Source organism: Salmo salar, chromosome ssa03 (genome assembly GCF_905237065.1).
Source record: "Salmo salar chromosome ssa03, Ssal_v3.1, whole genome shotgun sequence".
NCBI classification, from domain to species: domain Eukaryota; kingdom Metazoa; phylum Chordata; class Actinopteri; order Salmoniformes; family Salmonidae; genus Salmo; species Salmo salar.
This window is the reverse complement of record NC_059444.1, coordinates 21,841,209-21,864,043: the sequence shown is the minus strand read 5'-3', so window position 1 is coordinate 21,864,043 and position 22,835 is coordinate 21,841,209. Positions and strand designations below refer to the sequence as shown.

Sequence of the window (22,835 nt, the reverse complement as noted above, 5' to 3'; positions counted from 1 at the left end):
TCTTTACTAACGACATGCCACTGGCTTTGAGTAAGGCCAGTGTGTCTGTATGATGATGACTCAAATAAAATGAAGCTGTATTTGTCACATGCGCCGAATACAAGTGTAGACCTTACTGTGAAATGCTTACTTACAAGCCCTTTACCAACAGTGCCCTTAACCAACACTATACACATCACATCCTACAGCGACTGAAATTACTGCAACACTTAACAAAGAGCTGCAGTTAGTTTCGGAATGGGTAGCAAGGAATAAGCTAGTCCTAAATATTTCCAAAGCTAAAAGCATTGTATTTGGGACAAATCATTCACTAAACCTCAACTGTGTCTCGTAATGAATCATGTGGAAATTGAGCCAGTTGATGTGACTAAACTGCTTGGAGTAACCCTGGATTGTAAACTGTCATGGTCAAAACATATTGATACAACAGTAGCTAAGATGGGGAGAAGTCTAGCCATAATAAAGCGCTGCTCTGCCTTAACAACACTATCAACAAGGCAGGTCCTACAGGCCCTAGTTTTGTCGCACCTAGACTAGTGTTCAGTCGTGTGGTCAGGTGCCTCAAAGAGGGACTTGGGAAAATTGCAGTTGGCTCAGAACAGGGCAGCACGGCTGGCTCTTAAAAGTTCACGCAAAGTTCCACATAGAGCCGTGACTACATGGAACTCTATTCCACATCAGGTAACTGATGCACGCAGTGGAATTAGATTTTAAAAACAGGTAAAAATACACCTTCTGGAACAACAGGGATATGTAATGTGGTTGCTTTGGTGTGTTTGGACCCCATCCCTAATAAATACAAATACTGAATAGGGTGCAATTTGGGATGGGCCCAAAGTTTTATTGTGGAGGCTATTCATGAATAACTATATGAACAAATACCTCCTATGTTTTCTCTTTCCAGTTAACTCTATCAAGTTCCATCCCACAGAACAGATGGCTCTTACAGGTAAGGACCTTTTGCTCAATGTCCACAATTGTCAGAAAAACACATTTTAGGCCATTGTATGTTCAGATGTCTATTGGTTTGGAGGTGTTTGAGGCCTCATTCTGCTCTGTCCACAGCGTCTGGTGACCAGACAGCCCATATCTGGAGGTACATGGTGCAGCTGCCAACCCCACAGCCTGTAGCCGACATCAGTGTAAGCTTCTCAAAACCATATCTCTTATAACCCACTGCATCTACAGATGTCTAGTTCTAAATGCTGATCTCTGTGTGTCTGTCTCCGATTCCACAGCAGACGCCCTGTGACGACGACATAGACTTCTCAGATAAGGACGAGGCTGATGGGGACGGTGAGGGCCCTAACGAGTGTCCCTCCATCCGCATGGCTTCCACTACCCTCAGGAGCCACCAGGGGGTTGTCATCGCTGCAGACTGGCTGGTGGGGGGCAAGCAGGTGGTTACCGCCTCCTGGGACCGGGCTGCCAACCTGTACGATGTGGAGACCTCTGAGCTCGTCCACTCACTCACTGGTACGAACCAGCCGTTCTCTTAGGGACGGTTTTTGGGACACAGATTAAGCCTAGTCCTGGACTTAAAAGTAAGCGCAATGGAGAATATCTATTGAAAATGCTCTTTAGTCCAGGAATAGGCTTAACGTGTCTATGGAAAACCACCCCTTAATGTGTGGTTTAAGTGTCTGTAGAGTAATCATTAGATGTAGGTTGTTTTCTGGCGTTGTATGTCTGCCATTGAGCCTCTGATCACTTTTCAATCATAATCAATGTTCCCTTAAGAGGGCTCTGCAACAGTTTTTTGCTCTGCCGTATGTCTCTACCTCACCTCTGTGTGTGTGTGTGTGTGTGCGCGTGCAGGCCACGACCAGGAGCTGACCCATTGCTGCACCCACCCCACCCAGCGTCTGGTGGTCACCTCATCCAGAGACACCACCTTCCGTCTGTGGGACTTCAGAGACCCCTCCATCCACTCTGTCAACGTGTTCCAGGGACACACCGAGTGAGTTGCACACACACACCACCTTCCGCCTGTGGGACCTCCAGAGACCCCTCATCCACTCTTTCAGTCTATCAGTAGCACCCCTACAAAATTCATGCAGAAAGCATATCGCCACCCATATGAATGACATTAATTAGACATTAATTTGCAGTCATTATCAATGTGTCTGTTTAGATTACAGGGGGTTGATTTGGTCTGCCAACAGTAGCGGATGAGGGCACAGCTAATCAGCCATTAGTATCCAGAACAAATGATACCGTGATACATGAGTCAGTCAAGTGGATGAAGTAGCTGGTGACCTTCAGGCCTCAAATATTCCCACCAAGACAGCATTTGTGTGTTGTAGTAAATATCTAGGAATTCCTCTCATACTGCAAATCTACTGTATCTAGGGTTGCAAAGCTACTGGAAATGTACCAAAGTTACCGGATTCTTCTGTAATTTAGTCATTAACAGGTAATCGATGGCAATCTATGGTAACTTTACTAATCTGTATCCATATTGTTCATGAGTTTCTAGAAGATTGATCATATGGTTCAAGAGGAAATATCCTAATTAATGGAAAAAGCATCTAATCAACAATGGCAGTATTTTCAATTAACTCTGCAACTCTTCCAACTATTGACTTTTCTTCACAACTGCCTCCAGTTTGGCGCCAAAACATTGACAACGAATACATACTGACGTAGTAAAATAAATAAAAAAAGAAAGATATTTCATTCTGAAACCCTTGCCTATATATAACCCTTGCCTAGTTAAATAACAAATATTAAACACAATGATATTCACTAAGTTGGTTTATATTTAGGATAATGTTTTACAGCTTTGTCATTCTATTTTTTTAATCATCTTATTTAATTATTTCATATATTTAAATGTGATAAGGCCACACAAAGGGTCAGATATAATTAAACACCTGTGATAATCTGAATTACCCAAAAGGGCCACTAGATGTCTTGTTGCAAATTACATAAAGTCCTTGAAAGTTACCAAAATTCTGTTAGTTTATTGGTAAACTTAGAAAGGTTTCCGCTAATATACCCTCCCTTTGCAACCCTAGCTAACTGTAATACTATTAAGTGTCAACATTTCCTAGGATATTAGTTGTCAGGGTTCCCTCACTAGGACAACATCAGTGTGTGGTTGATTCAGTCAACTTCAATCTCATTCATTTCATAAAGCCCTTTTAACATCAACAGTTCTCACTAAGTGCTTTCCAGTAATCTGGCCTAAGCCCCAAAGAGCAAGGAAAGACTGTGAATGACTGTTTTGAATGACTCTCTTCCGCCATGTCATGCCTCTCCAGCACGGTGACATCAGCAGTGTTCACTGTGGGGGACAATGTGGTGTCTGGGAGTGACGATCGCACTGTCAAGGTCTGGGACCTCAAGAACATGAGGTCACCCATAGCAACCATCCGCACAGACTCTGCAGTCAATAGGTGAGAGCGAGGACTTTGAAATTGAGATAGTAGGCAAGTATTGGTTTGAACCTGTCAAGACTGGTATTTAAGAATTTATATTATATTTTTTAACCCCTTTCAGGATGAGCATGTCGGTGAGCCAAATAACCTAAATATGTTACTGGGAATTTTGTCTTTAGAAGGTTCAATAAAAATAAGTCAGGATCATATTCATTAGTTTACAACGTAGCAAAATCTTTTGCACTGTAACCAAAAATGTTGACAAAAAAAACAAGCAGATTTTATTGGACAAATTCGGAAAGGTCCCTCCATGTTTCGACCAGTTTACTTCCTGGTGAATAAGACCCTGAAGCGTATACTACAAAGTAGGATCAAGTAGTTAGCCAGCTAACTTTAAAGAACACATTTTTTTACTTGAAATGAGTTTGGTCTAATTGACTTAACAACCCAAAACTTACCTGAGTGTACAAAACATTAGGAACAACTGCTCTTTCCATGACAGACTGACCAGGTGAATCCAGGTGAAAGCTATGATCCCTTATTGATGTCACTTGTTAAATCCACTTCATTGTAGATTAGTTTGTTTTACTCACTGCTATAGCACACTCCGCCAACCCTGAATGTCCTTGCTGTGTCTGAATCCTCGCTTAGGAAGGCCTCCAAAAAGTCTGAGATTTCCATCCCCAACTACATCATTCTCCGTCAAGATAGAACTGCCAAAGCGGGAGGAGTTGCAATCTACTGCAGAGATAGCTTGCAAAGTTCTGTCATACTTTCCAGGTCTATGCCCAAACAGTTCGAGCTTCTAATTTAAAAATAAATCTCTCCAGAAATAAGTCACTGTTGCCACCTGTTATAGACCCCCCTCAGCTCCCAGCTGTGCACTGGACACCATATGTGTATTGACTGCCCCTCATCTATCTTCAGAGTACGTTCTTTTAGGTGACCTAAACTGGGATATGCTTAACACCCCGGCAGTCCTGCAATCTAAGATAGATGCCCTCAATCTCACACAAATTGAAGCCTAACTTTTTACTGTTCTTTGAACTACTTCTTACAGGATAAGTGTGTCGGTGAGTCAAAGAATCATTGCTCTTCCTCACGACAATCGACAAGTTCGGCTGTTTGACATGTCAGGAGTACGGCTGGCTCGACTCCCACACAGCAACAGACAGGTAACCAGCACCAACACACAAAGGCAGCAAATACATACTATTTTTCATCTAGTATATTTCCAGTGTAATCTGCATCTGTAGTGGTTTTACTGATCTATAGATTGGCCTGGATATTTATATCATAGCACATAATAAGTCAGGATCATATTCATTAGTTTACAACGTAGCAAAATCTTTTGCACTGTAACCAAAAATGTTGCCAAAAAAAACAAGCAGATTTTATTGGACAAATTCAGAAAGGTCCCTCCATGTTTCGACCAGTTTACTTCCTGGTGAATAAGACCCTGAAGCGTATACTACAAAGTAGGATCAAGTAGTTAGCCAGCTAACTTAAAAAAAACACATTTTTTACTTGAAATGGGTTTGGTCTAATTGACTCAACAACCCAAAACATACACTGAGTGTACAAAACATTAGGAACAACTGCTCTTTCCATGACAGACTGACCAGGTGAATCCAGGTGAAAGCTATGATCCCTTATTGATGTCACTTGTTAAATCCACTTCAGTGAAGATGAAGGGGAGGAGACAGGTTAAAGACTGATTTTTAAGCCTTAAGACATGGATTGTGTATGTGTGCCATTGAGGGTAAATGGGCAAGACAAAATATTTAACTGCTTTTGAACGGAGTATGGTAGTAAGTGCCAGGTACACTGGTTTGAGTGTGTCAAGAACTGCAACGCTGCTGGGTTTTACACACTCAACATTTTCCCGTGTGTATCAAGAATGGTCCACCACCCAAAGGACATCCAGCCAACGTGACACAACTGTGGGAAGAATTGGAGTCCGCATGGGCCAGCATCCCTGTGGAACGCTTTCGACACCTTGTAGAGTCCATGCCCCAACGAATTGAGGGGGGCGTGCAACTCAATATTAGGGAGGTGTTCCTAATGTTTTGTACACTGTGTGTATACAGTACCAGTCAAAGGTTTTGACACACCTACTCATTCCAGGGTTTTTCTTTATTTTTACTATTTTCAACATTGTAGAATATAGTGAAGACATCAAAACTTTGAAATAACACATGGAATCATGTAGTAACCAAAAAAAGTGTTAAACAAAACAAACATTTTATATTTGAGATTCTTCAAAGTAGCCACCCTTTGTCTTGATGACAGCTTTGCACACTCTTGGCGTTCTCTCAACCAGCTTCATGAGGTTGTCACCTGGAATGCATTTCCATTAACAGGTGTGCCTTGTTAATTTTGTGGAATTTCTTTCCTCCTTAATGCGTTTGAGCCAATCAGTTGTGTTGTGACAAGGTAGGGTTGGTATACAGAAGATATATTTACCTATTTGGTAAAAGACCAAGTCCGTATTATGGCAAGAACAGCTCAAATAAGCAAAGAGAAACGACAGTCCATCATTACTTTAAGACATGAAGGTCAGTCAATCTGGAAAATGTAAAGAACTTTTGCGCAGTCGCAAAAAACCATCAAGTGCAATGATGAAACTGGCTCTCATGAGGACCGCCACAGGAAAGGAAGACCCAGAGTTACCTCTGAAACAGAGGATAAGTTCATTAGAGTTACCAGCCTCAGAAATTGCAGCCCAAATAAATGCTTCAGAGTTCAAGTAACAGACACATCTCAACATCAACTGTTCAGAGGAGACTGCGTGAATCAGGCCTTCATGGTCGAATTGCTGCAAAGAAACTACTACTAAATGACACCAGTAAGAAGAAGAGACTTGCTTCGGACAAGAAACACGAGCAAAGGACTTCAGACCGGTGGAAATCTGTCCTTTTGGTCTGATGAGTCCAAATTTGAGGTAAAACCGCTGTCTTTGTGAGACGCGGAGTAGGTGAACAGATGATCTCCGCATGTGTGGTTCCTACCGTGACGCATGGAGGAGGTGTTTTGGTGTGGGGGTGCTTTGTTGGTGACACTGTCTGTGATTTATTTAGAATTCATTTTTGTTTATCTGTCAGCCCCAGCCCCGAACTCAGGCCCTGTGTGTAGTTAACCGACCCTCTCTGTCCATTCATCGCCATTTTACCTGTTGTTGTTGTCTTAGCTGATCAGCTGCTGTTGTCTTACCCGTTGTTGTCTTAGCTAGCTCTCCCAATCAACACCTATGATTGCTTTATGCCTCGCTTTATGTCTCTCTCAAATGTCAATATGCCTTGTATGTATATTGTTGTTTAGGATAGTTATCATTGTTTTTAGTTTACTGCGGAGCCCCTAGTCCCACTCAACATGCCTCAGATACCTCCTTTGTCCCACCTCCCACACATGCGGTGACCTCACCCAGCATAACTAGTACATCCAGAGATGCAACCTCTCTTATCGTCACAAAATGCCTGAGTTTACCTCCACTGTACCCGTACCCCACCATACCCCTGTCTGTACATTATGCCCTGAATCTATTCTACCACGCCCAGAAATCTGCTCCTTTTATTTTTTGTCCCCAATGCACTAGACGACCAGTTTTGATTAGCCTTTAGCCGTACCTTCATCCTACTCCTCCTCTGTTCCTCGGGTGATGTGGAGGTTAATCCAGGCCCTGCGTGTCCCCAGGCACTCTCATTTGTTTACTTCTGTAACCAAAAAAGCCTTGGTTTCATGCATGTTAACATCAGAAGCCTCCTCCCTAAGTTTGTTTTACTCACAGCTACAGCACAATCCGCCAACCCTGATGTCCTTGCTGTGTCTGAATCCTGGTTTAGGAAGGCCACCAAAAATTCTGAGATTTCCATCCCCAACATTTTCCATCAAGATAGAACTGCCAAAGCGGGAGGAGTTAGCTTGCAAAGTTCTGTCATACTTTCCAGGTCTATGCCCAAACAGTTGAAGCTTCTAATTTAAAAATGAATCTCTCCAGAAATAAGTCTCTAACTGTTGCCGCCTGTTATAGACCCCCCTCAGCTCCCAGCTGTACCCTGGACACCATATGTGTATTGACTGCCCCTCATCTATATTCAGAGTACGTTCTTTTAGGTGACCTAAACTGGGATATGCTTAACACCCCGGCAGTCCTACAATCTAAGATAGATGCCCTCAATCTCACACAAGTTATCAAGGAACCCACCAGGTACAACCCTAAATCCGTAAACATGGGCACCCTCATGGATATTATCCTGACCAACTTGCCCTCCAAATACACCTCTGCTGTTTTCAACCAGGATCTCAGCGATCACTGCCTCATTGCCTGCATCCACTATGGGTCCGCAGTCAAACGACCACCCCCATCACTGTCAAACGCTCCCTAAAACACTTCTGCGAGCAGGCCTTTCTAATCGACCTGGCCTGGGTATCCTGGAGGATATTGACCTCACCCCGTCAGTCAAGGATGCCTGGTCATCTTTAAAAGTAATTTCCTCACCATCTTAAATAAGCATGCCCCTTTCAGAAAATGTAGAACTAAGAACAGATATAGCCCTTGGTTCACTCCAGATCTGACTGCCTCGACCAGCACAAAAACATCCTGTGGCAGACTGCAATAGCATCGAATAGTCCCCGCGATATGCAACTGTTCAGTGAAGTCGGGAACCAATACACGCAGTCAGTCAGGAAAGCCAAGGCTAGCTTTTTCAAACAGAAATTTGCATCCTGTAGCTCGAACTCCAAAAGGTTTTGGGACACTGTAAAGTCCATGGAGAACAAGAGCACCTCCTCCCAGCTGCCCACTGCTCTGAGGCTAGGAAACACTGTTACCACCGATAAATCCACTATAATTGAGAATTTCAATAAGCATTTCTCTACGGCTGGCCTTGCTTTCCACCTGGCTACCCCTACCCCGGTCAACTGCCCGGCACCCTCCACAGCAACCCGCCAAAGCCCCCACCATTTCTCCTTCACCCAAATCCAGATAGCTGATGTTCTGAAAGAGCTGCAAAATCTGGGCCCCTACAAATCAGCCGGGCTAGACAATCTGGACCCTCTCTAAAATTATCTGCCGAAATTGTTGCAACCCCTATTTACTAGCCTGTTCAACCCCTCTTTCGTATCGTCTGAGATTCCCAAAGATTGGAAAGCTTCCGTGGTCATCCCCTCTTCAAAGGGGGTGACACTCTAGACCCAAACTGCTACAGACCTATATCTATCCTACCCTGTCTTTCTAAGGTCTTCGAAAGCCAAGTTAACAAACAGATTACCGACCATTTCGAATCCCACCGAATCCCACCACTTCTCCGCTATGCAATCTGGTTTCAGAGCTGGTCATGGGTGCACGGCTCTGACTTAGAATACGTGGACAACTACAAATACCTAGGTGTCTGGTTAGACTGTAAACTCTCCTTCCAGACTTACATTAAGCATCTCCAATCCAAAATTAAATCTAGAATTGACTTCCTATATTGCAACAAAGCATCCTTCACTCATGCTGCCAAACATACCCTCGTAAAACTGACCATCCTACCAATACTCGACTTCGGTGATGTCATCTATAAAATAGCCTCCAACACTCTACTCAACAAACTGGATGCAGTCTATCACAGTGCCATCCGCTTTGTCACCAAAGCCCCATATACTACCCACCATTGCGACCTGTACGCTCTCATTGGTTGGCCCTCGCTTCATACTCGTCGCCAAACCCACTGGCTACAGGTTATCTACAAGTCTCTGCTAGGTAAAGTTCCCCCTTATCTCAGCTCACTGGTCACAATTGCAGCACCCACTCGTAGCACAAGCTCCAGCAGGTATATCTCTCTGGTCACCCCCAAAGCCAATTCCTCCTTTGGTCGTCTTTCCTTCCAGTTCTCTGCTGCCAATGACTGGAACGAACTGTAAAAATCTCTGAAGCTTGAGACTCATATCTCCCTCACTTGCTTTAAGCACCAGCTGTCAGAGCAGCTCACAGATCACTGCGCATGTACATAGATGGGCTGCTTACAGATGGGCTATCTACCTACCGCATCCCCATACTGTATTTATTTTTTTATCTTGCTCCTTTGCACCCCAGTATCTCTACTTGCACATTCATCTTCTGCACATCTTCCATTCCAGTGTTTAATTGCTATATTGTAATTACTTCGCCACCATGGCCTATTTATTGCCTTACCTCCCTTATCTCCCTTATCTTACCTCATCTTACCTCATTTGCACTCACTGTGTATAGACTTTTTGTTTTCTTTTGTTCTACTGTATTATTGACTGTATGTTTTGTTTATTCCATTTGTTTATTCCATGTGTAACTCTGTGTTGTTGTATGTGTCGAATTGCTATGCTTTATCTTGGCCAGGTCGCAGTTGCAAATGAGAACTTGTTCTCAACTCGCCTACCTGGTTAAATAAAGGTGAAATAAAAAAATTAAAAAAACCTCCTCACACCATTTGCACACACTGTATATAGACTTTTCTTTCTCTATTGTGTTAGTGACTGTATGTTTATTTATTCCATATGTAACTCTGTGTTGTTGTTTGTGTCGCACTGCTTTGCTTTATCTTGGCCAGGTCGCAGTTGTAAATGAGAACTTGTCTCAACCAGCCTACCTGGTTAAATAAAGGTGAAAGAAAAAGCACACTTAACCAGCATGGCTACTACAGCATGCTGCAGTGATACACCATCCCATCTGGGTTGCGCTTAGTGGGACTATCATCTGTTTTTTCAACAGGACAATGACCAAACACACCTCCAGGCTGTGTAAGGGCTATTTGACTAAGAAGGAGAGTGATGGAGTGCTGCATCAGATGACCTGGCCTCCACAATCACCCAACCTCAACCCAATTGAGATGGTTTGGGATGAGTTGGACCACAGAGTCAAGGAAAAGCAGCCAACAGGTGCTCAACATATGTGGGAACTCCTTCAAAACTGTTGGAAAAGCATTCCAGGTGATGCTGGTTGACAGAACACCAAGAGTGTGCAAAGCTGGCAAGGCAATGGGTGGCTACTTTGAAGAATCTTAAACATATTTAGATTTGTTTAACCATTTTTTGGTTACTACATGATTCCTTATGTGTTATTTCATAGTTTTGATGTCTTTGTTATTATTCTACAATGTAGAAAATAGTACAAATAAAGAAACTTTTGACTGGTAATGTACGTTTAGCTTTCTTAAAGAACCAGAAAATCGACAGTTATTTCTGGTTGTTTATCAAAGGTAACTGGCTAACTCATTGATCCTGCTTTGTAGTATAACCTTTAGTGTACCAATGTGGCTGTTGCTTCACAGGGCCACCGGCGCATGGTGTGCTGCTCAGCCTGGTGTGAGGACAACTCCTCCTGTAACCTGTTCAGCTGTGGCTTTGACAGGCAGGCCATCGGATGGAACATCAACATCCCAGCTCTGCTGCAGGAGAAGTGAGCCCAGCCCAGACAGGTTTGTTTTCCCCCTCATTCACTATCTTATGTTTTTTTGTTGTTGGTGCGTCTAGTCCAAGACTCAATGGGGAATTTCCATAGAAGGTGCTTTATACTTTAGGACTATAGGCTTAATCTGTGCCCGCAAAACTGCTTCTGTGTTATTTGCAACATTACTTCTCTTTTCTATACATATCTGAAAGGGGGATGTGATTTACAAAATGTCAATGTCATATTGTTTTCTTGTGTGTCAGCCCTGAGCCATCCGCCTGGCCCATCTGCTCACTGAACCCCATGTTAAGAGCTGATCCCTGGTCAGTTCAGTCAGATGCCACCACCCTCAGGCAGGGAAGGGAGAAGATCGATCGAGGACCACTCTCTCTCTGTGTCAAGTATTCATGTTCTTCTCACACTCCAAATGTGGTCACAGTCTGGTCTGCATAGTTTGAATATACATACCGTACTACATACATGTGTGGTGGTTTTCAATCTTGCCCATGTATGTACAAAAAATGTAAAGGACTACTCTGCTTTGTTGTTGGGCTTGTTTTGATCAGTTTATTCATGACTTTCCTTCTGAAGATAAATAGCACTGACATAAAGAAGGTACGGGGGGATATTATAGTCACCCTAATTTTCAGTTCAGAATAGGTCAGGCACCTTTTTTGATGGTGTAGCCTCGTTGATAATGAGCAGCATTTCATGGAGACTTGTGTTAGTACTGAAATGCCACACATCTGCTTTCGAACCCACCTTAACCGCTCAGAAGTACAGCTAGCCAAGCTACTGCATATCTCTGTGCCATTTCGGCAGAGCCATATTTTGTCAAAGTTTACTGCCCATCTCTGTGCCATTTCGGCAGAGCCATACTTTGACCATCTATTGGTGATCAACTGAGCACTGAATAAGGAAAATGCAGAGCTGCTACAGTACAGTGTTCATGTGGCTCTGTCATGCACCTTTTAGAACCAATAGCTGTTACAATTTTATTTGTTGTTAAACTGTTTTAGACTAAATACCATTGCAGCTTTTGTACAGACTTGACAGAATCCTACTCTTGAGTCCTAGACAGTATGTTGTACCAGTGGAATAAATTGTGTAAACACCCCATGTTTAGAGGTTGAGGTTGATCGTCTTCACCATTTTAATAGGCCCTTCATTCAGGTTGAGGTTGATCGTCTTCACCATTTTAATAGGCCCTTCATTCAGGTTGAGGTTGGTCGTCTTCACCATTTTAATAGGCCCTTCATTCAGGTTGAGGTTGGTCGTCTTCACCGTTTTTAATAGGCACTTCATTTGTGTGTAATAATCATAAATGAGTCTTAGAAAGTAAGACGTCATGAAATTGCTGTTAGATATAGAGTTTACAAACAATAATAACATGAAGTGTTTCTTAGAATTAGTCAGTATTGAACATGTTACAGGGATATATAGGTCAGTAATTTGTTACCGCGTGGTACTTCCTTGCGTAAGTAAGTGGGATCTCTAAGAGCGTTCTAATGCAATAGCTGTAACATGCTTGGTGTGCTCAGTGATCATGGCGTTAATTTCTGCATAGAAAACTAAAAGAAGAAGAGATTATTATGTGTTTGAGGTAAGTGTGATGTCATAAAGTAGCTGTGTCTGTTTTTTAGAGAAAGAGAATCAACGTTGAACTTGAAAACATTTTGAGTGTAATTGTCTGAGAGTCACTTGGCAGGCAGCACAGTTGACTTGGTTACATTCCTGCTCTTACGCAGACAAATTATACAAAATGATGTATCTGTATCTCATGAGACAAGCCAGCTTTATTGCAGTCGTAAATGCTTCTCTAGAGACTTAGATATGCTTTGTGTTTTGCCAACTTGTAACAACATATTGACTATTGATATTTATACAAGAAGTCACATTGAACATCTTTTATCCCGTTATGGAATCGTTATTGTGACAATAAAAAGTGGTTCCAGGTATAGGCCCACGGTTCAAAGTGAGCGTAACTTTCCTTCCACAATAAATTTCACATCTGGAGAAAATGAAATGTAATCTCTATTCAAAGTGGCCTATTTGGCTTAATGGTGTATTCCTGCTGCATATTTTATTATCCTTTTAACTTTGAGGTGATCTTTTCATTTCCACTAGTTCTTCATCCTGTGCAGTTAAAATCAGTTGGATCTCTTTGGTTTCATTGGCTGAAGTATTGTTGTTTTAATCTATAGTGGTTTGCATGTAGATGTATCGTTTACATCAGGGATGTCTTAGAGGTTACTCCTAGCCTGGTCCCACATCCGTTTGTGCTCTTACCAACTCCCTTGGTCATTGTTAAGCCAAACATGACACTACTGTAAGTGACAAGGAGTTGGCATGATGGCACAAACAGATTGGCACTGAAAATAGGCCACTGCAGATGTGGTTGTGCAGTTGTATGCATGACTAATACCACATGATGTAGTACTAGAGGCATTGATTAAGTGACTATAGTAATCTGTTACATGGGTTGATATAATAAGAGATCTCTCTTGGACCGTAGCTGTCCAGGATTGTCATCCGTGATTTAAGTGAAACAAATCTGTTTGAAATATCAAAGATGTATGGCCTGTGAATGTGAAGTCTAGCCTGGTGCCAGATCTGTTTGTGCGCTTGCCAACTTCATTGCTCGTTTGGCACGACAATGAATGAAAAGGAGTTGGCATGGTAGCACAGACAGACTGCCACTCAGACTACCTGACCTCCGGAGCCACCATGCATAGCTAGTTGACCATGTTTATCATCACTTTCTTCATGGATTTATTTACATTTCAGTCTCGTGGTTTTCTCAGCTGGTTATGTAAATGTGGTCCTGTGTTCATTTCAATGGAGTACAGTGCTTGCTTGTTTCCCAAATGGCACCCTATTCCGTATGTAATGAATATGGTGCAATTTGAGACGCATACCCTCATTACATCATACAAACTTAGCAGTAGAAATCAACATTGTAAAACTGTGGTTACCTACCTAATGATATTTTGTGGTAAAAAAGGTTCATTTTAACAAGAGGAGCTCCACTAGTACACATCTCATAACATGAAACAGTTTAGCTGTGTGTGCGTGCGTACGTGCGTGCGTGGTGGGTATTCATAAGGAACAGCAGCTTGTGAAATCAAATAAAATGTTGTGCCGTTTCATTCCCTCAGAATTGTGTCCTCTTCTTTGTGTCGTAGTTCAGCCTTGCTTCAAGCCTTGCAAGGCTGACCATTACTTTGGTGCCGCGATATGAGGATAGTGTTAAATTAATTGTTCAGTCTTTTATCACCCAGTTGTCAGAAAACTAAAATTGTCAATTGACTCACTTTAATAAAAAATATAAATTACTCTTTTACATTTGACATTCAATGCCCTAGATAGAAAGTACTTCTGCATTACTATTAGCATTCAATCATTTTAGTCTGTGAGATGGTCTCTGTTTTGTGTGGAAATAAATATCAAGCAATACGATTGCCTGTGGAAAGAGGAAATACATGAATATAATGTTTAATTTACTATGTGTTTATAGGTGTATGTGTGCAATTGTAACAGAGGGAAAATACTAACGAGAGTAAATTACTGTCAAAACAGTCCGCAAAAAAAACTATTTTAATACTGTTATACTCTCAGAACGTGCAATGTTCTCTTTCAGCCACTAGATGTCCCTGCTCTTTCATGTTTCTCAGGGCCTGATTCACATACTGTAGCTTATTTGCTCCCCAATACTACAATGATAATTTCTGAAAAAATTACAAAGAAATACTTGACTGAATGTTTGAAAGGGTAAATGGTATTCAATGCAAGGACACTACAAAAGGGGAGCTTTAGTGAGTAACTCAACAGGTGTATGTGAAGGATTGCTAAAAGGGAAACAGGTTTATCTTTGGGCTACTGTATTGTTACTGTATATGACTGCACAGTGGAGGAAATAGAAGAGGGGTATGTATACTACAAAGCAGGATCAAGGAGTTAGCCAGCTAATTTACTTAAATATTCTGAAATAACTTGTAATTTTACCATATTTTTCTCCCCAATTTCGTGATAGTGGCGGTAGGTAGCCTAGTGGTTACAGCGTTGGACTAGTAACCGAAAGGTTGCTAGATCGAATCCCCGAGCTGACAAGGTACAAATCTGCCGTTATGCCCCTGAACAAGGCAGTTGACCCACAGTTCCTAGGCCGTCATTGAAAATAAGAATTTGTTCTTAACTGACTTGCCTAGTTAAATAAAAGTAAAATACAAAAATATCCAGTTACGATCTTGTCTCATCGCTGCAACTCCCCAACTGGCTCGGGAGAGGCCAACACACTGCTCGCTTTTTTATCTGGTACAAGACAAACCCTCATACGTAAAAGCCTATTGCAGAGATCTCACCCCCACTTTAAATATTATTACTGGGCAGCTAATATAATAATCATTATATATTGATATATCATTATATATGGATGACTAAATCCCTGATGTTGACCTTACAGCGCCTTCGGAAAGTATTCAGACTCCTTGACTTATTCCACGTTTTGTAATGTTACAGCTTTTTTTCCCTTATCAATCTACACACAATACCCCATAATGTCAGAGCAAAAACAGGTTTTTAGAAAAATGTCAAGTGTGTATGTATATAGAGATATATATATATATATATATATATATATATATCTGATTACATTTACATACAGTACCAGTTAAAAGTTTGGACACCTACTCATTCCACGGTTTTTCTTAATTTTTTACTATTTTCTACATTGTAAAATAATAGTGAAGACAACAACTATGAAATAACACATATAGAATCAATTAGTAACTGAAAAAGTGTTAATCCTGGCTGTATTTCACTTCATTAGCTGCCTTACTCTACTCAAAACTAGCCGAGCCTGTTTCCAGGTACACTAAAAACCCTATTGTGAAATTCTCAAAAAAATCAGGAAATGGTTAAGGCGATCGTTTGCTCTCAGTCAATTTTCAACTTCTGCCCCGTTATTAAACAACCATACATTCTCTCCACCATTAGTAGACAGGGCGTTTCATATCTGGCCTGGAAAAGGGATCTGCTCACTGAACGATTTGTACATTGATATGGATTTTGCATCTTTTCAACAGGTAGTAAAAAAGTTCAGTATTCCCAGATTCCATTTCTTAAGGTTAGGTACTGCGTTGTTTTGTATCTTCATACTCTAGTCACTTCCCATCACATCTACCTACCTCCCTTCTAGACTGTTTTTAAAGTGAATCCTTATATCAAAGGGGGCATAGGTTTTGTTTTTATGTTATTACATTTGCACAATCTGAAGTCCCTGGACTCTCTTAAGAACCAATTTGAAGAGGATTTAGGTGAACAACTTTCAGTATGCTTCAGAGAATACATTCGTAATCTAAGACATGCTGTAATTCAATTTAAAAAAGTTTATCGCCCGAATTGGTCAAAGGAAAAATGATCCAAGTTTGGACAAGAAATAGATCCCACATGTGACTGATGTAAGCAGGCTCCTGATACTTTATTGCACATATTTTGGACATTCCCGAAATTATGTGCAGCCCTATGGGGCTCCTGGTCACGTCTGGCTGTGACAGCCTGGGATCAAACCCCAGGCTCTAGTGGCGCCTCAGCACTGCAATGCAGTGCCTTAGACCTCTGCGCCACTCAGGAGGCTGTTTAGATTTTTAGTTGAGAAAAGCTTGAAATTGGCATGGCCTAATTGACTCAACAATCAAAAACACACACAGAACTTTAGCTTTCTTATTGAATCAGAATATCAATAGTTGTTTCTGGTTGTTTCTCGAAGTTAGCTAGCTAACTCATTGATCCTGCTTTATCGTATACCCCTCAGGACTACATATTCGTTATGGAGAAGTCAGAGTGCACAGAAGCAATCCAGACAATTTTTTCTAGACAAATTCCCTCACACTCACGACATACTACATGTGTTTCAAGTTATGTTTATTTGTCATGTACACAGGATACAACAGAACAGTGAAATGCTTACTCTCACAGCTCTTTTGCAACAATGCAGTATTCAATCAAGATGAGATAAATAATATAATGTGTCTGTATGTGCACTTACAGCGCCTTCGGAAAGTATTCAGACTCCTTGACTTATTCCACGTTTTGTAATGTTACAGCCTTTTTTTTCTTGTCAATCTACACACAATACCCCATAATGTCAAAGCAAAAACTGGTTTTTAGAAAAAATGTCAAGTGTGTGTGTATATATGTGTGTGTGTATATATATGTGTGTGTGTATATGTATGTATATATGTATGTATTATATATGTATAAACTGATTACATTTACATACAGTACCAGTTAAAAGTTTGGACACCTACTCATTCCACAATTTTTCTTAATTTTTTACTATTTTCTACATTGTCAAATAATAGTGAAGACATCAACTATGAAATAACACATATAGAATCAATTAGTAACTGAAAAAGTGTTAATCCTGGCTGTCTTTCACTTCTGTTCGTGATTGGGAGTCCCATAGGGCGGCGCACAATTGGCCCTGCGTCGTCCGGGTATGGCTGGGGTAGGCCGTCAGTGTAGATAAGAATTTGTTCTTAACTGACTTCCCTAGTTAAATAAAAATAAACAAATCCAAATATATTTTATATTTGAGATTCTTCAAAGTAGCCACACTTCGCCTTGATGACAGCTTTGCACACTCTTGGTATTCTCTCAACCAGCTTCATGAGGTAGTCACCTGGAATGCATTTCAATTAACAGGTGTGCTTTGTTAATTAATTTGTGGAATTTCTTTCCTTCTTAATGCGTTTGAGCCAATCAGTTGTGTTGTGACAAGTAGGTTTGGTATACAGAAGATAACCCTATTTGGTAAAAGACCTAGTCCATATTATGGCAAGAACAGCTCAAGTAAACAAAGAGAAATGACAGTCCATTACTTTAAGACATGAAGGTCAGTCAATGCGAAAAACTGTAAGAACTTCATGAGTTTCTTCAAGTGCAGTTGTAAAAACTATCAAGCGCAGTGATGAAACTGGCCCTCATGAGGACCGCCACAGGAAAGGAAGACCCAGAGTTACCTCTGCTGCAGAGGATATGTTCATTAGAGTTACCAGCCTCAGAAATTGCTTCACAGAGTTCAAATAACAGACACATCTCAACAACAACTGTTCAGAGGAGACTGCGTGAATCAGGCCTCCATGGTCGAATTGCTGCAAAGAAACCACTACTAAAGGACACCAATAAGAAGAAGAGACTTGCTTGGGCCACGAAAAACGAGCAATGGACATTAGACCGGTGGAAATCTGTCCTTTTGGTCTGATGAGTCCAAATTTGAGATTTTTTCTTGCAACCGCCGTGTCTTTGTGAGACGCAGAGTAGGTGAACGGATGATCACTGCATGTGTGGTTCCCACAGTGAAGCATGGAGGAGGAGGTGTGGGGGTGCTTTGCTGGTGACACTGTCAGTGATTTATTTTAGAATTCAAGGCACACTTAACTAGCATGGCTACCACAGTAATCTGCAGTGATACGCCATCCCATCTGGTTTGTGCTTAGTCTCACTATCAATTGTTTTTCAACAGGACAATGACCCAACACACCTCCAGGCTGTGTAAGGCTATTTGACCAAGCAGGAGAGTGATGGAGTGCTGCATCAGATGACCTGGCCTCCAAAATCACCTGACCTCAACCCAATTGAGATGATTTGGGATGAGTTGGACCACAGAGTAAAGGAAATGCAGCCAACAAGTGCTCAGCATATGTGGGAACTCCTTCAAGACTGTTTGAAAAGCGTTCCAGGTGAAGCTGGTTGAGAGAATGCCAAGAGTGTGCAAAGCTGTCATCAAGGCAAAGGGTGGCTACTTTGAAGAATCTGAAATATTAAATGGTTTTTAATTTGTTTAACACTTGTTTGGTTACTACATGATTCCATATGTAACATTTCATAGTTTATGTCTTTACTATTATTCTACTATGTTGAAAATAGTCAAAATAAAGAAAAAACAGTACTTTATTGAAGCACCTTTGGCAGCGATTACAGCATTGACTCTTCTTTGGTATGACACTACAAGCTTGTCCTGTAAGGATCACAATGGATCAGATCAGCTTGTCAATGGCTGACAATAACCAGACCTTCTCTCACCTGCAGAGGGGAGGAGGGAACTGGTGTGGGGTTTTGACACCTCCACAACCGGTCATTAATTTAAGTAGAAGACTTTTCTTTCTCCCCCTTTAGTGTCAACCAAAGGAATGTCTTTGTTTCACAGACTGTCCCCGCTGAAACTGTATTGATGAACTGTATGGATGAAAACTGTAACTTGGAAAGTATATCCCCTTTATCTGTCAAGTTTCCATCCAATACGTTGTGCATATAATATGACAAATTATGAAAGTATTTTTGTTACGATATACATGTGATTTTAGGAGGTATAAGATACTCTTTCTCCTATAAACTGTACATAAGTAGCCACCCCCCAAGTGAGGTCAGAGAACGTGTCAGACTGATGGAGACATCCCCTTTGGCCAGAGTGCCCAAAAAGCCTTGGTAACGAAATTAACATTAGACCACAAAAGTGTGAAGCGGTAGCTACATGTTTGAAATGGTTGGAACTTTGAACCTCAACACGAGGTGAAGAAATAAACTCACCTTCCTTTAGACCAGAGAGATGAAGAGCTGCAGCTCATAGTGGTCTGAATCCTGAATAATCAACAGGAGGAGGAAGAAGCGACAAACTCCCCTCTCAGACAATCATTGGTACAGCTGATTAGCTGTCCTGAGTCAAATATCTCAAACTCTTCAAACCATCCCATCCTACTATGAGTCTCAAATCACCGTACGCTACTCTCATCACCCCACTGGAACCATCAGCACGGCTAGCTTATCTTCAAATAAGCAGCTTCAGAAGCGAATGGAAGAGTGAACTCTGTAGTTCTGTTCAGAACTACATGACGGACCCAAGACACCCATACGTAAATACATTCATGATTTCTTATTCCAAACGAGCGGCGGTTCGTATGCAAACTATATGATTCATGTGAGAATAATGTGTATTTTTCTCCCTCTATCTCCCTCTCCATGTCATGGTGAGGAAAGCCACCATATTGTAAAAGTACACTAGGGACCTTTGTCTCATGTATTACGTGTGTATGTTATCCTGATTTCTCATTTTAGTTAGCTAGTAAATAAATAATGAACCAATTGGTGTAGTACTGAATCATGAGCAAGGCTGGGGTTTTTGCAGATGCATGAGGTTACGACTGTTCAGAATGATGATATGATAAGCGGTAATGATTAATATTATGACTGTTTATCGATTAAATAGATATATACCTTATAGAGTTTAATTCGGGAGATGGTAACTCTTTAAACAACCTCTTCCGTAGTGCCCCAAATTCCTAATGAGGTAATTCTTACATGATTAATTTAATCGGGTAACATTAAACATAGTTAGTGGATTAAATAAATAAGTCATCAGATTAATGAAAGTAAAGTCACAACATATTGTGCGAGGAATCTAAAACAGAATTAGGCCTTGCTGTTGAATTCAGTCTATATGAATTGTGTAGCAGATTACGTTATACACCATTGGAGCCGTAGGCAGGATTATTGTTAAGGGGGGACTGTGATTCCTTTTGACCAAGATACTAGAAAGATTGCCTCCGGTGTTGCATACTGAGTAAGGATCAGTGTAGACGGTGGAGTATTCATTCCTAGAGCCAGGACATATGGGCCAAGGATATATTCGTTTGACCAAAGTGGAGTATTATATCTGTCTATCGCGCTTCAGAAGCGTGAGAATACACAGCTAATATTTATTTATGTTATCACATGTTCCAATAACATCGCTAGCAACAAACGCTGATTGGGTTGAACACGAGTCATCGTAAGTAAACCCCAGGTCCCCTACTGAAGGGGACCTGGGGTTAACTTCCAAGCACACTGCGCCTGTGTGTGCTTGGAAGTTAACATTCTTGTACAAGGACGGCTAGCTTTGCATTAGATGTCAAGCTAACAAAGAGGAAGCAGCCATTTCCCTTTGTTCACAGCGAAATCCTGCGCCTTATGGGACAGAAGTCCTGCCTCTGCTGGAATCCCTTGTGAGTTCAGATTTCAGGGGTGAGTGACCCATTGTGGTGAAGAATCGGCAGTACATTTTTTTGAAAAGAATTCCAATGCGAGGGCCAATGTGGTCAACTGGTTACGCTTATATAATGGCCAACCAATTTCAACTGATTGGATATCATTGTCTCATTCAACAACAAGGAAGTTAAATTGCCAAACAAACATTTTACCAGGTTGATCATTTGGATAAGGACCAAATTAATTTGTTCCAACCAATGAGACATTTTAAACTTTTCCACATTAACCTAGATACAGCGACGCTTTAAGGTTAATCAGGTATGATTAATCATTAACATTGCTTAATCAATTAAATTTGCTTTTACAAATTCATTGTCGTCCAACCCCCACATTGCTGATAGATAAAAATCATTTTTGCAGCTTCCAAAGACTCACCTCCCCCCCAGTGAACCCTCCCCATAGATAGATTGATCGCTGACCTCAGCAGCAATATAAACCCAAACTATGACATACGCAAGAAAACAGCAGAAATTGCGACAGACGCCCTCCCAAATAGATCATCAGACACAGGCCCTGTAAAGGTTCTCTCCAGTTTAGCCCTGATGTATGGCCGCCAGCAGAGATTGACATCGGTCCAGTACCGCAGTGCACAGCAGAAGCACGAGCAAGAAACGGTTGACATGAAGGGACAGCTGGAGAGAACCGGGAAACTAATGACAAAAGCAGAAAAGGGAAAAATACTGCTAGCCATGGAACTGCGTTTGAAAACTGAACAATTAAAAGTAATGACAAAAATTTATGACGACGAACGAGCACAAACTCTTCAACAAAATCGTCTTCTACAGGAACAACTCGATTTAGCCAAAACTAAATACGATGAAGTCCACGCAAAACTAGATAAAGCTGACGAGTTATCTACAAACAGGGTCTTGCAACTTGATAACATGCATGCAGTTTTGATGAACAACACTCAAAGCAGTAATGTTCTAGTCCAAATGCTGCAGACCAAAGACGATCAATTAATGAACATAATGACCAAGTTGGATGAAACGACATCGGAACTCATTGAAGTCGCTGAACATATCATATGCACAATGTATTGGATGGAACCTTGACAGATAAAGGGGACATACTTTCCAAGTTATAGTATTTCATCCATACAGTTTTTTAATGACATCACAAAATGAAAACCAATATTACATTAGTTTTCCATAGTTCCCCACTGACCATTCCCCACATTGTTATGTTAGAAATATTGTTCCATTATCCACCTTTGACCGTGTTAAGAGTTTCAGTGGGAACAGACTGTGACACAAAGACATTCCTTTGGTTGACACTAAAGGGGGAGAAAGAACGTCTTCTTCTACTTAAATTTACGACCGGTTGTGGAGGTGTCAAAACCCCCACACCAGTTCCCTCCTCCCCTCTGCGGGTGAGAGAAGGTCTAGTTATTGTCAGCCATTGCCAAGCTGATCTGATCCATTGTGATCCTCACAGGACAGTCATGACACTTGGCACACCTGTATTTGGGGAGTTTCTCCCAATCTTTTCTGCAGATTCTCTCAAGCTCTGTCAGGTTGGATGGGGAGTGTCGCTGCACAGCTATTTTCAGGTCTCTCCAGAGATGTTCGATGGGGTTCAAGTCCGGGCTCTGGCTGGGCCACTCAAGGACATTCAGAGACTTGTCCCGAAACCACTCCTGTGTTGTCTTGGCTGTGTGCTTGGGGTCGTTGTCCTGTTGGAAGGTGAACCTTCGCCCCAGTCTGAGGACCTGAGGGCTCTGGAGCAGGTTTTCATCAAGGATCTCTCTGTACTTTGCTCCATTCATCTTTGCCTCGATCCTGACTAGTCTCCATGTCCCTGCCACTGACCCCCCCCCCCCCACAGCATGATGCTGCCACCACCAATCTACACCATAGGGATGGTGCCAGGTTTCCTGCAGACATGACGCTTGGTATTCAGGCCAAAGAGTTCAATCTTGGTTTCATCAGACCAGAGAATCTTGTTTTTGAGTCTTTAGGTAC

General features: G+C 41.6%; 1 protein-coding gene across 8 annotated transcripts in view; it reads left to right on the top strand.

Annotated features, from left to right (window-relative positions):
* The window catches only part of LOC106599485 (WD repeat-containing protein 37), a 35,153-nt gene extending 21,208 nt beyond the window's left edge, over positions 1-13,945 (top strand). For 7 of the 8 annotated variants that reach the window (XM_045714641.1, XM_045714640.1, XM_045714643.1 and 4 more), the window contains 8 exons: positions 905-949; positions 1,066-1,142; positions 1,239-1,476; positions 1,819-1,960; positions 3,267-3,401; positions 4,444-4,558; positions 10,670-10,816; positions 11,052-13,945. In XM_045714641.1, the coding sequence (XP_045570597.1) occupies positions 905-949; positions 1,066-1,142; positions 1,239-1,476; positions 1,819-1,960; positions 3,267-3,401; positions 4,444-4,558; positions 10,670-10,801 (884 nt within the window). In that variant the 3' untranslated portion in view covers positions 10,802-10,816; positions 11,052-13,945. The remainder of the gene's footprint in view (positions 1-904; positions 950-1,065; positions 1,143-1,238; positions 1,477-1,818; positions 1,961-3,266; positions 3,402-4,443; positions 4,559-10,669; positions 10,817-11,051) is intronic. The other variant, XM_045714644.1, reaches the window with a different exon arrangement.
* Positions 13,946-22,835: the final 8,890 nt, after the last annotated feature.